The following is a 14,227-nucleotide window of genomic DNA, read 5'->3' on the forward strand; positions in this document are numbered from 1 at the left end:
AAATAATATGGTTCTTCCCTAAGTGCCACCCGAACCAGCGACCTCTAGACTTTACTTGGATACTTTATCCGTTAAGCTATTCGAACTTAGTCCATTTAACACAAATTCATTTCTAATGCTATAGTAAGAATTAATGTTTACTAAACTATTTTAAGGTTACAACACTAAGAAAATATTCAAACTATAGTAATAAAAACTTTGGCTTTTCTCAACCTTACAAAATTAAATTCCTTCCGAATCATTACCACACCCCTTTCTCTCGGTGCTCGGAGTGATCGTAATTCGTAAACCAATTTCTACATAGTACATGCTCATCTACTTCCAAGCAAGAAACCGTCAAAAATTATGTAGACCATGTGTATAATGCAAAATGACCAAACACAAAGTCTTTTTTGGGTCATATTTGTAATCACTTATCTATTAGGCTATTTTAGATTTAGAATAGACAAGGATTAATTTCAGATGGAGCACCACATACATAGGCTTAACAAGTCCCCACAAGTCCATCACGTATATGTGGTTGGTTAGTAAATGCACCACGAAGTTATGAAAATAAGTTGGTATTTTCGTTTTGTTAATGCGACACAAAGGTTTGGTGGAATTAATGCTTTTCAAGGACAATTAGTAGTGATTATTGACGCACCTACAAGATGTTGGTCTATTATCAAACACAATAAATTTCATAACCTGAGTACAAAGATGTTGTACAAATTGGCCAGCTATATTGAGTGGCACAGAAAAATAAGTGAACTAAATTTGTTGAAGTACAATGATTTATCTAAAGTTGCTACGATTGGTTATTTAACACTAATCAGAAGTGAAAAAATCACCTACAAAAACTCCTTATAAATCCATGACCAAACAACACAATTCTTTAAATCCATAAAACCAAAATAAAATGTCGACTTCTAAAACTATAACCTTCACTCTCTTCATCACAATAACGCTACTCGCGTCCTGCAACGCATCCGCAAAGGCCAAAACGCAACCGCTTTTTCCAGCGATTCTAATCTTCGGCGATTCAACTGTCGACACAGGCAACAATAACTACCCTTCACAAACAATCTTTAGAGCTAAACATGTTCCGTACGGTATTGATCTCCCAAACCACTCACCTAACGGAAGATTCTCAAACGGAAAAATTTTCTCGGACATAATCGCAACCAAACTCAACATCAAACAGTTTGTTCCTCCCTTCTTACAACCAAATCTCACCGACCAAGAAATTGTAACCGGAGTCTGTTTTGCATCAGCAGGTGCCGGTTACGATGACAGTACCAGTCTCACGACACAAGCCATTCGTGTCTCGGAACAACCAAATATGTTCAAGAGTTACATTGCTCGTCTTAAGAGTATCGTAGGTGACAAGAAAGCCATGAAGATCATAAACAATGCTTTGGTGGTTGTTAGTGCAGGGCCTAATGATTTCATCTTGAATTATTACGATGTTCCCTCATGGCGTCGCGTGTATCCTAGTATTTCTGATTACCAAGATTTCGTGCTTAATAGGCTTAACAATTTCGTGCGAGTAAGTCTAAGATATTTCCTCACTACAAGAAATTAGGGTTTTAGAACCGATGTTAAGGGTTAAAAATTTATCAAATGGTATTTTTTTATGAAGTAGTCTTTTTAATCTATAGTATCTTTTTTTTTACGATATTTTGTGCAGGAACTTTACAGTCTAGGTTGCCGGAAAATTCTGGTTGGAGGGTTACCGCCAATGGGATGTTTACCGATTCAAATGACTGCTCAATTCCGCAACGTCCTAAGGTTTTGCTTGGAACAAGAGAACAGAGACTCTGTTTTATACAATCAGAAACTTCAGAAGCTCTTATATCAGATCGAAGTATCTCTTACGGGAAGCAAGATCCTTTACTCTAATGTCTATGACCCTATGATGGAGATGATCCAAAACCCTAGCAAATACGGTAGGTATACATAGAAATACCTTTCTTGTTCCGTAAGTTATACCTATGAGATAATATTGAAAGCTGATTATAACATTCTTGTATGTGGAATTAAAATAGGGTTTAAAGAGACGACGAGAGGATGTTGTGGAACAGGGTTCTTGGAGACGAGCTTCATGTGTAATGCTTATTCTCCCATGTGTCAGAATCGCTCGGAGTTTCTGTTCTTTGACTCGATTCATCCATCAGAAGCTACCTATAATTACATTGGCAATGTTCTGGATACTAAGATTCGTGGGTGGCTTAAGGCTTAAGTTATCACGATTTTCAAAGATTGAACAAAATATCTGTTTCATAATGCGACTATTTGTGGACTATGTTTGTTAATCAACTATATAACTTTGGCTCTTACTGGTGCTTTAAATTTTAGCGAAATAGGCCACAAAGAAAATCAGTTAAAAAATAAAAATCACAAACTTCCATATGAGACAGCTGTAAGTGGCAATAGTAACACAAAGCAGCAAGGAACAAGAATGTTTTAGAACCTAAACGGTTCTTCTAAAGTTATACCTTGCAAGAATACGGGGAAATGTCAAGATATAAATGGTTGTGAGAACATGCTACATTCATGTTGGGTTAAGCCCAGCAAATTGTTCTTTTTTAATAGATTATACCAATGGTTATGGTGTTGGCATGTCGTATGTTAGTTGGTATATATGGACATGTAATACATTTAGTTACCGCAAACAAATCATTTCTTTGTATCTGAGAAGAATTTCCGATTAATAAGGTGTGAATTAGGAAGGATTGGTAGCCGAAATATTAATTAGAATTGGCCTGCCACTGATTACTTTAGCATACGATTTTTGAATGGGCCATCCTTGGACTGACTCGACAACGACACATAGACTTCTCCAACCACCTTTGTTATGGTTAGACACGAATGCAAGGCGCGAGAGCCTAATCGGTTTTGAGATGGCCCTTCTCTGTTGACGTGGCAATTCTTTTGTTCATGGTAATTTATTACAGCTTTGTTGTTTCCTCCATTTGGATCAAGATGGTTTGTTTCCCCTTGTTGGACACCTCCCCATTAGTCCTGGATGTAAATGATTGTACACATTTCATGATTACTACGGTTTCCGTTTTTTCAAACTAAGACAATAATGTCTTGATATGATGATGTGAATTCATATACTAAAGAAGGAGTTGTGTTTATGGAAAACAAACTATAAAATGGACGAGATTGGTGATATCACAAAACCGCACCCCAAATCTTTATAGAAACTTCACAAAACCGCACCCCAAATGGACGAGTTTGACTCCGGGGCGTTTGTGGCTTGGTTACATCGGAGGCTCCATTTTGTAGAAGAAAAGGCGTCGGCTAGCCTGACACCCGACTGTTGAACACAACGAATTCATTTTCTCGGTGCTCTTGCGCATCCTCCAGTTTGTTAGAAGACGACAAATCCGATGTTGCGAGGCTCCTCATGCTGTTTTTTCGGCTCCTCACGATATCTTCTCGCTTCGTGGCTGTCGCGTAGCTGCTTGGTTTGCCTCAAGCGGCGGTTTGGTTTCTTCTCAGGCAAGTGGATTGGTAGGGGTGTGGTCTTGCTTTAGCTCACCTCTCCTTCCTGTTGGCGTGCAGCTGCTCTTCTATGGTAATGGTCTGGTGGTGCTCTGTTCTTCGTCAGGCGCTGGAAAGCTACAGCTCTCTTTCCCTCCGAGGTTACCACTTGTCTTCACCCTCTGTGTCTTTTCTCCCGCCCGGAGTAAGTAGTCGTTGGTTTCCCTGGCTTCTTCGCTTACTCCGGTAAGCTTTGCTTCTGGAGAGTGTTTGTTGCATTAGGCTAGGCTGTCTGTGCTTTGGAATCAACCTCCGGATGTTTCGATCATTAGCTACTCTCTTCACTAGGGGTTTTGTGCTGGTGCCGTAATCTCTATCTTCCGCAAGCCAAAATTTTGACTTCATTCTTCAGCTCACCTCCCAAGCCAAAAGTGTTGATTGTCGCTGATGACTGGTGCTCTCCAAGATATGTTTTCCTTCTGCAGGTAGCTTGTGAGTTTCGTCTATGAGGGAGATTTTGGCTCTACTTGATCATGGATTTGAGGCTGCCCGGCATCGCGGTAGCCAATACCATCTCCATGCACCTTGTTGACATGTCGCACATGTTTTTTTTGACTTAGCACTCAGGTTTATTGCTTCCTTCGCCACTAATGTCTAAGTCTTTGCTTCAACCTCTTCAGATTAGTGTCTTCTCTAGTATAAAACTTTGAAAGATATCATAATACTTTCTGTATATGGTCATGCGAGATGGTGGTGCTAGTATGGCTTTTTATGGATGTGAAGTTGCTAGACTCTGAGCTACTGACTCTAGGAGTAAGCATTGCCTGCCTCAATAAGCTCGATGGTTCTCCAGTCTCTTGTTTGTCTCGGGCTAACGTTGAACAGACTGCATCCTCGCTACATGAAATTAATACATTAATTTCAATAAGTGAAGTTCTTAATTGTTTCTGGTTGATATTGTAGTTACTTACCAACTAGGCTATTTTAGATTTTGAATTGACAATGATTTATATTTAGTGGATGAATCCAAAAATAGATAAGGTTTAACAATTCCCACCAAGTCGGCAGGTCAATCACAGATATGCTGGTGGTCAGTAAATGAAGTTATGAAAATAAGTTGGTAGTTTCATTTTGTTAATGCGGCAAAAAAGTTTGGTGAACATATGACTTGAGCCACACTAAAGACAAAGCGAAATTAATGTTTTCGAAGAACAATTAATACTTTTGCACCCACAAATTATTGGTCTGCTACGTTAAGTATATTTATTCAAGTGCAACCAGATCACATGACGACACGAGTATGTTTGTGTGAACAATTCAGTATTGAGATATAAAAAGTGCAACCAGAAACACAAATTCAATAAATCATCGATTTTCCGTGTTTAGGTGTTACAATATCGCCTTTTCTAACTTTACCAATAAAAAACTCGTATTATTCATAGAAAACATAAAACAATATATATATATATATATATATATATAGTAAATTTAAATTGCTTAAGCCACTGAAACTTAAAAGATAAAGAGACTACATAAAAGTATAAAACACAAGACCATGAAATTGATTATAAAGAACATGACATATAACTTAGTGATATATGTTAGTATCGTCGTCCTGTCACTATATAAATTTAAACTTATGTAGTGTATGTTATATATTGACAAAAATAAAAATAAAAATCAAAAAGAGACTAATGTGTAACGTTAATTATCTTACAACGTATAAGGTGATCAAATCAGATTTAACGAATTTTCGATCTGCGATCCATATTCTTTCTTTTTGGAATTGAAATCATATATTCTTGGCTAGTATAGCCTGTTTCTGTACCACCTGAATTTAGATTCTGGTCCAGCTTTTCTAAGAAAAAAATATCTTGGGTCAAATAACTGAACTATATTTTATAGATCACGTAAAAAAACTTTCGTCTCATTTGCTTTTCTTGGTCTAGAAAAGTAGACAAAATTATGTTGTTTCCATTTCCACTGCATGTATTTGTCTTTACTTTATTGGTCAATTTAAATCCTATAGTGAGTTTCAGTTTCGGGAAAACGAACTTATATATGATGAATGTTCAACAAACGAAAACTCTAGATCCCTTTACCAAAAATATAAAATGGAACTTAGATTCTGTCGTAAATATTATATACGAAATTTTGTTTAAATAATTTTGACAGTAACTTTTGGTATAACTATAAATCCATGACAGTAACTTTACATCAAAATAATTCCATAACCATGTTCTTATAAGAACATTCTTTTAAAATCAAAAGAAAAATAAATTGACAATTAATTAGTATATTAAAACTTAGATCCTCTTATAGTAACAGCATGTGATCTGCTACGAGGATATAAGAAATCAGATCCCTTCTTTTGATTCTTTAAAGATCCTTCTTCTTCATCTTCTTCATCAATCCTCGCCATTGTCATCCCAACACTCGAGCTCTTCGGCAAACCGCCTTTAACCGCTACCGCAACCGCTCCCATCGCGACGCGATTCTCCTGCCGCTGCTGCTGCTGCTGAAGCTGTAGCTGTTGGTGTATGATCATGTCAATTTCATTCTTATGACCCAAACTTCTAGCGGAAGCAGCTCTAAGCAGCTCGCTATAATCATCATCAAAAGTGAAATCGGAAGATCTTCTCCGGGAAGAGGCGGAGGAAGAGAAGGCGGAGGAAGTACTCCGGCTTCTCGGAAAGGGAACGGAGGCGGCGTCCACGGCGGAAGAGTAGTGAGTTCGAGCTGCGCAACCTGTGATGCTTCTCATGTAGAGATCACGAGCCTTGCATAGAACTTTTAGAGGCATGGTGACGATTCTCAAGAACTTGTTCTGTTTTTGTCCTCTCTTTCCCATTTTTTTTTTTGTTTTGATGTAATAATGATGATGGGTTTGGTTTTGGAACATGAATTGGTTTTAAGTAGGTAGAGATGTTGTTTAAGGTCAATTTTGGTAAAGGGGGAAAATAGCGTGTTGAAGAAATAAAGAGTGGGACATGGTTTTTGTTGACTTGGTTGTACGGACTATTGTAGTAAAATTTTGGATACGTCCTCTTTAGTTACGCGGACATTAAATTTCTTCGTTATACTATGAGAAATTGGCAAGTATAACCAACAAAAAAACTTTATTTAAGAAAGTAACCAAAAAAAAAATCCCTTGTGATATAATGTGTGTAATATGTATTAAAGACACAATTACCCCCAAAGCATCTTTATCTCTTCTTTCTTCGTTTCTCCACCTCCTCTCTGTTCTTTCTCAGTTTCTTCCTCTCTCCTGGCCTCCTCCATTTTCTCTCCCTCTCACAAGTGTCATGGGGACTCCCATTTGATTGCTTAAGTGCCTAAACCAGAATCTCTCTGATTCGAATCGACAAGATATTGGTAACTGTAAAAACGTGAATTGGGTTTTGGGAAGTGAGGAACAGACAAGTGAATGACCGATATTGTTTCAATGATCTTTTTAACATTTTAGTTTGAAAACTTTAGTCAAGATATCGCCGTTGTTGGGGTCTATCGTTTGATCTGCAAATGAATTTCTCATTAGTTGATTACAAATAGTATAGATTTTTATGTACATAGTATACTATTTTTCCTTAACTGAAATTTACTATTCGACATCTTGATTCTCCATTATTTGATGTTAACTGGAAGCTTGTGATTCTGGAATTGAGTGTTTCTTCTCATCTCCTTACGCTGCAAATTAGCATTGAAGATAAGTAGATAATGATGAACCTATTGGAGTTGAAGTCGCCGCCACCACCGCGACAAGCACCACCAACGCCACATCGTTGCCGCCATACCAACACAATCACCACCACTGTCATTAACACCACCACCACTACAACTCACTCCTTACGCGTACGTCCACAAACTGAAACGAAATCATTCGATCCAAATGCAACCACGAGTGTGTTACTCTCCTCTCATTACACGCGCGTCTTCATCGCTTACAAAATGAAAAGGAGTTTTTCGACTTTTTATCCTCCACTTGTGTTACTTCCTTCATTTGCCTCATTATAGTGCTATATATTTAATAACTTTATCTAGAATGGTTATTCACCTAATTCACCATTATACTATTATATCTCTCTCTTTTATTTCAAAAAATGTTTCATCTTTTGAAAATAGATATTTTGTATTTTCTTTTGAAAAAACAGAATAACATTTTATAATTTGTCTAAATCTCTTATATATTAATAGAGAAGTACTTTATAAAATAAACCTTATTTTGACGTGTTATTAACTAAACTGCCATGCTGACATGTCGCTCTCAGAGTGAATTTTCACCGATTTAAATTTTTACCCAAATTTTACTAGACTATTTACAGATTTTGCCATTAGTCTTAATACATATATATATCATACAAATAACAAAAAAACGAAATTATAATTAAAAAGCAAATAATTAGGCAACTGATATCATATTTATATTTAACAACAAATCACGGGATCTTTGTTTATTTATATTAATAATCTATTTTCAATAATTAAAAAGGAAAAAAATTGTGTTTATCTTATATTAATAAATTTTTATATTTATATTTTTCTTTATATACATTTATATAAATCTTCTCTAGCCGATGGGTAAAAAATCTTTTTATTTATATATATTTATGCTTATATTTAAATGATAAAAGATATACATTTGTTCAAGAATCTCGAATTCAAAACTACAAAATCTCTAAATCTTTCATAAAATTTTATATCTATTGTACTTAAATAAATAAGATAATCTTTTTTCTATACATGTTACGGATACTTAAAATCCGATTTTTTTGGAGTGGTTCTAACTTTTCGAAGAAAAACATTATAACCACATTTATATATAAACCAAAATATGGCCACATTATAACCTATTTTTTTTTGTCAAACGGTCACATTATAACCATTTCGTAAATAATTCATTCATAATATAAGAATCTTATATTTGGAACACTACAAAATCTTAACTCGGAAACTATCAAATATCATCTTTGCTAAATTTTTGGATTTTTTATACTTAAATAATAATAAAAAATCTCGAAATCTTTAAAACATACGGAAAAACATATTGCCATAAATGGTAATATTTCGTCAATAATTTCTTTATCACGTTGAATCTTTATTCAAGGTTCAAATATTCCACGGGTAAAACGTATTCTTATATAAATAGTCCCAAGTTTGAATAAAACAAAAAAAATTTATTACATGTTACGTTTTACACAAACGGATCTTGGATCCCGGATAATAATTTTAATCATAATAATTTTACTTAAATCACTTCATCCCGCACATAGTGCGGATTGTTATCTAGTTACCTAATTAAATCGAAAGTAGGATCAAACGGTTTGTTGAAATTGATAAAAGATTCATCCGATATGTCTAATGTCGGAGACCGAGTTCTATCATATACAAAGTTTTTTGAGGATAATTGAAGATTAAATTCGACCCAAAAAATACCTTAATTACATATTAAAAAAGAGAAATTATCTATTAAAAAAAGGGTTTTGTGCAAAAAAACCCTCGAAGTAGCCAATTTTTGCAAGAAAACCCTCCATCTCAAATAAATGCAAGTCAATACCACCATCTCAAAAGTCACCCGCAATATAGCCCTCGCGTGTATCGATGACGTGACAGCCGTTAACTCTGTTCCAAAACGTCACGACGAGTGAACTTTTGTGCAAAAAAACCCTCAAAGTAGTCAAGTTTTGCAAGAAAACCCTCAAAGTAGCCAAATTTAGTGCAAAAAACCCTCAAAGTAGCCAAGGTTTGTTTTGAAAAAACGATTGTTGGAGAATTCGATTGTACAGGGAAGCAAAGGAAACAATATGGTAATAATCGATTTTGATATCTTCATAAATTTCTGATCATTGGCATGATCAAAGTAAGACATGGTGGAGCCATTTATAGGAGAAGGAAAAATCTAGGGTTTAACAAAAGAATTCTGTAAAATTTACATAAGTTTTCTGTAAAACCAGAAAATCTTCTGTAAAAGCCCAAATTCGTCGCAAAAGAGACAAAATATTTTGTAAGGCTCAGAGCCTCGAAAAACGTGCAAGCCACGAAATCAACTTCTGTAAGACTCAGAGCTTCGAAAAACGTGCAAGCCACGAAATCAACTTCTGTAAGACTCAGAGCCTCGAAAAACGTGCCCGGCACGGAATCACCTTCTGTAAGGCTCAGAGCCTCGACAAAACATATATTACTTCTCTAAAAATCATAGCTAACTCTTGCGTATATTTCGTATTCTCGTTCACTCGAATTCCATCTCTGTAATCACGGAAGCACGATTATCGTTAATAAGAGAAATATCTCTGTTCGCTCCCAAAAACTCGTAATTATTTATTATTGCAACTTCGGTACGAACAATAGGGTGGATAGATTTACATACAACAATTTTTATTTTTGGGTATTATAGGTAAACCCGAACCCGTACCCGAATTTTAAAATACCCGAAAGGTTTTTTTTGCAAAAATTGGTTTAATGAAGGGTTTTTTTGCAATTTGGCTACTTCGAGGGTTTTTTTGCACAAAACCCACTGACGGAGTTAACGGCTGCCACGTCATCGATACACGCGAGGGCTATATTGCGGGTGACTTTTGAGATGGCGGTATTGACTTGCATTTATTTGAGATGGAGGGTTTTCTTGCAAAAATTGGTTACTTCGAGGGTTTTTTTGCACAAAACCCTTAAAAAAATATGATTAGTGAAACAAGAAATTCCCATAAAAGAAAGTAAGGTACCTTTTGTTTACTAAGCTTTTTTATTGTTAAGCTTAGTTAACAAATTATGTATCAAAAGTGTAAAATATCCATCTTTGTGATAGATGTATGTAACTTGTGTTATGTGTTACTCCAACTACAAGAAAAACAAAATTTAATTATGATTGGGACATTTAAATTTAATTTGGTATATTTAAATAAATTTGATACGAACCTGACTTTAGCAAGAAAACAATCCCAAATTAAATCTGTAGTCAACGTAAATTCCAAAATGTCCAATTCGACAATTTGGATACATTGATAAAAACATTAGTATAGAAATAAAAGACGTTGAATTGGTTGCCGTGGCAAGTGCGTATATTTGTATTTTAACGCGGAAATGAAACATTCAACACTCTTCTTTGTTTTTTGTTAGAATAGAACTATTCAACACTCTTTTTAACAAAAAAAAAAAAAAAAAAAAATTACTATTGGACATTCTTCATTGTCTATCTTTTCTTTTAAAAACTCTTTAGTCGTGTTCTTTTCTTAGTCGCTGAACTAGCGACAGCGACACAAAAAAATAAAAGGCCCAAATGCTTTACTTAATAGGCCCATGTAGAGAAAACCAACGACAACTTTAGTTTTATAAAAAACAAAAACGATCGGAGATGGAGTCGCTGGAAAAACCAGCGTTCACCGGCGACACCAAATTTTCCAAAATTAATGCTGTAGCCTTTTTTAATTTGTCGCTGGGTTAGTTTTAGCGACACTTAATTACATAAATTCAGTGTTTTTTTCCGGTCGCTAACTCTGGTCGCTGCGATCGAGAAAAGAACAGGGCTTTTATCGCCTATCTCTGTGTTCGGCATGATTGAGTCCATATTGATTCCAAAAGCTTGCATGTGCCTTCATTTATAGTTGCCCAATTATTTTTTTTCAAAAGTTCAAGATCACTTAAATATTGTCTTTTTTTTTTTTTTTTTTTTTTTGTCAACGAATGATTGACTAATCAGTAAAGGTTTTACACTAAAATCTTGAATGATCTATATAACTAAGGGACTAAATCACTCGAATTATTCATCAATAGTTTTGTAAAAATTAGTGAACAGAGCCATGGCCCATGTCTAGCATTCAATAAGGACTTCCAAGAACAGAGCCATGGCCCATGTCTAGCCATCAATATTTGTTTTCGTCCCAAAAAAGCATTCAATAAGGACTTCAAGCATTCAATGTGTTGAGGCACTGGTTAAGGACATTAAACCGAAAGACTAATTGAACCAGAGCTGGTTTAGTAGTAGTTAACTACATAGTTAAGCGGTGTAAGTCTTTGTTCAATACAACAAGAAATATAATTAAGGCTTATATGTTAGCGTTCGAAGAATCTGTAATCTTGAGATAGTCTACTGCTTTCAAAGGCAGGCAAAAATGTTCATAAGTTGACTGATACTAGTACCTTGTGAGTTGTGATGGTGTAGAATGATTCTCATTTTTTCTGTTCAGTTCATCTGTTCCCAGTGTGCGCACTAGAGCAAAGTTGGATAGTGGGAAGTTACCTTCTAGCATCGGAAAGCTCATCCACTTAAGATATTTGAGTTTAAGTGGAGCTCAGGTATCTCATCTTCCTTCTTCTCTACAAAATCTGAAAATGTTGATCTATCTAAATATAAATGTAACTGGGGGATCTATTTCCGTGCCCAATGTCTTGATGGAGATGCAAGAATTGAGATACCTTGCATTACCAAGTAATATGCTTAAGAGCACAAAGTTGGAATTGAGTAATCTAGTGAACTTGGAGACCTTAGTTAATTTCTCAACAAAGATTGGCAGTTTAGAGCTAGGATCTCCATTGTATGACAAGGTTGAGGATTCCTACTGTCGCTTAAATTGAGGCAGCCAATATAGAAACTCTATCTACATCAATAGTTTGCTCCAGCGGTGGGTTTCCTCAATTGCACAAGCTTTCAATTGAACTAGAAGAAGGCTCCATGCCCCTTCTCCAGAGTCTCAGTATTAGTTATTGTTATGAGTTGAAAGAGCTTCCTGATGGGCTGCGTTTAATCACTTCCATAAATAACATGAATATGAATATGGGAAGGGAATGGGAGGAGAGATTGTCAGAAGGAGGAGAAGAGTACTACAAAGTCCAACACATCCTTTCCGTTGTATTTGGCAGGTTGTTATAGATATATAATGAGACACTCGGCAAAAATTACAACTATGTGGCAGGTAAAATATTCTTTCCTAAAGCCTAAATCTCAAGTACACAAAATCATCAAGGATGTGGAATATATGTTCTCCGTTTGTTTTCAATATGGAGTCTCAAAACGAATTAAGTAGGTTCTGCTAACATTGATTGGCATTTTTATTGATATCTTTCTTCATTCTTATGTTTTTAGCCGAATCTATCTCTTCCCAAGCGAATCTCTTATCAAATGGACCATGAGCGTATCCACATAACAATAATAAAGAATGAGGCTTTCAGCGATTACAGACTACCTAGTAAAGTATTACTATCTCCAAAGAAAGATATATTATCAGGTTTGTAATTTGTGTATATATACATGAAAAGAAACACACAAAATAATCTGTGCATGGTTTGTATCAACACTTGATAATGTTTGCTGGCTTGACCAAGGATGATCAATTGATATCAATGGTATCAGAGTGCTAGATAGCTCATTGTTAAAAACTAACGGTCATCTATTACACAAACTGTTAGTGTTACTAGAAAGAGATAAAGAACTCGTTCTTATTTATTGCAATGTGGGTGAGCTGTTGATTGGAGGCTGCATTTTTATCTATATATCCAAGTGGCCAACATGGTTTTCTTATATTTAGAGTCAACGCATTCACGTAACACAAACCGAGTTATGAAGATGTTTCTAATTTGAGGTTAACTTTTTTTTTTTAATAACTAACCAAAGTTATAACGTGCACAGATTTATTTTACTTTCGTCTTATTTCATTTTGTCAATTGGTTAGCAGTTCGCACGATCTCATTTTATTTTGCAAATTGCTATTGACAGATAATAATTTGAGGCTTGATAACTAAAGAGCAATCATCGATCTTCTTCCTAAAGGCACGACGGGAGAGTTCCTCTGTTCCTTCAAGAGGTTAGTCGTTTTCCTTTAATGTTATCTAAGTCCTTTGTTCATAGCAAATTTATTTGTTCACGGTGAACATTATCTGTATTGTTTAATTCTCGAATTTTCACAATAAAACTGTGTCCATCTTTTGGATCGGTGCTACTTTCTGTCTCTCTTGCATACGGGTATGGCGAGAGAGACATATTCTATGTAAAGGTTTGTTGAAATCAAACCTTGATTAATGCTTAAACTTGGAAGAGAGAAAGAGTCACGAGCTTTACAAGAGAAGAAGAAGGAAATTATAAGAGTGTTAGTCTTAGATTGGAGAAGAAGACGCGACAAGCTGAGGGAGAAGACGTTTTGTTGAAATTATAAGGTTTTAAGGTCATTGGGCCACTATGATAATCAAGCCCATTAAGTGTTGGGTTTAGTATTGTTACTAACTATCTATGTTGCATGGAAACTCCGTTCGAGCTCCGTTTCCTATTTCGGAAACTGAAACTCTTGGAAACGTAACGGAAATACTTTTCCTAAAAAACTCAATTTGGAAACGGAATGAAAACTTACGTTTCTATTTTTGGAAACATACGATTCTACTTTGGACACATGTCGGAAACTTATTTTTCTTATGAAACATAAAAATTAAATAATTTAAAAATATGAGGATATATATTTTGCAAAAAAAAAAAAAGATTACTTCTAAACGAACAAAAGATTTGGTATTTATGTACACTAATCTTCTTCTTCTATCTAGACCATGAATGAGGATGATGGTCTTAATCTTTGATTTTTGAGTATTGTTATCCTTATTTTAATTAGACTATTTGCTACTCCTTCTATTTCAGATTGATGTTATTTAAAACAATTTTAATATTATTTTCATGCTTGGTTTTTAATATTATTTAGACTATTTATTTATTTATTTATATATTATACTTGTTTCCAAAATGTTTCCATTTCGTAATTTTTAGAAAAATCCGTTTCCACGTTTT

At 35.1% G+C, this 14,227-nt stretch overlaps 3 protein-coding genes across 3 annotated transcripts; 2 read left to right on the top strand and 1 right to left on the bottom strand.

Annotated features, from left to right (window-relative positions):
* Positions 1-814: 814 nt before the first annotated feature.
* LOC9322757 (GDSL esterase/lipase At1g58430) lies at positions 815-2,318 on the top strand. The gene is made up of 3 exons (XM_021034040.1): positions 815-1,528; positions 1,670-1,928; positions 2,028-2,318. The coding sequence occupies exons 1-3, from the start codon at positions 899-901 to the stop codon at positions 2,219-2,221; spliced, it is 1,083 nt and encodes a 360-aa protein (XP_020889699.1). The 5' UTR covers positions 815-898; the 3' UTR covers positions 2,222-2,318.
* Positions 2,319-5,632: 3,314 nt separating this feature from the next.
* Positions 5,633-6,546, bottom strand: LOC9324279. Its single transcript, XM_002888170.2, has one exon. It carries the CDS (start codon positions 6,371-6,373, stop codon positions 5,771-5,773), a length of 603 nt encoding a protein of 200 aa, XP_002888216.2. The 5' UTR covers positions 6,374-6,546; the 3' UTR covers positions 5,633-5,770.
* Positions 6,547-11,634: 5,088 nt separating this feature from the next.
* On the top strand, positions 11,635-12,345 carry LOC110230883 (probable disease resistance protein RF9; the record flags this gene model as incomplete). Its single annotated transcript, XM_021035088.1, is given in 3 exon segments — positions 11,635-11,982; positions 11,984-12,022; positions 12,107-12,345. Coding segments are annotated over 3 exon segments (612 nt in total), but the record flags the coding sequence as incomplete, so codon positions are not given.
* Between the last annotated feature and the right edge of the window lie 1,882 nt (positions 12,346-14,227).

The sequence above is a fragment of the Arabidopsis lyrata genome (genome assembly GCF_000004255.2).
Source record: "Arabidopsis lyrata subsp. lyrata unplaced genomic scaffold ARALYscaffold_2, whole genome shotgun sequence".
Classification (NCBI taxonomy): Eukaryota; Viridiplantae; Streptophyta; class Magnoliopsida; order Brassicales; family Brassicaceae; genus Arabidopsis; species Arabidopsis lyrata.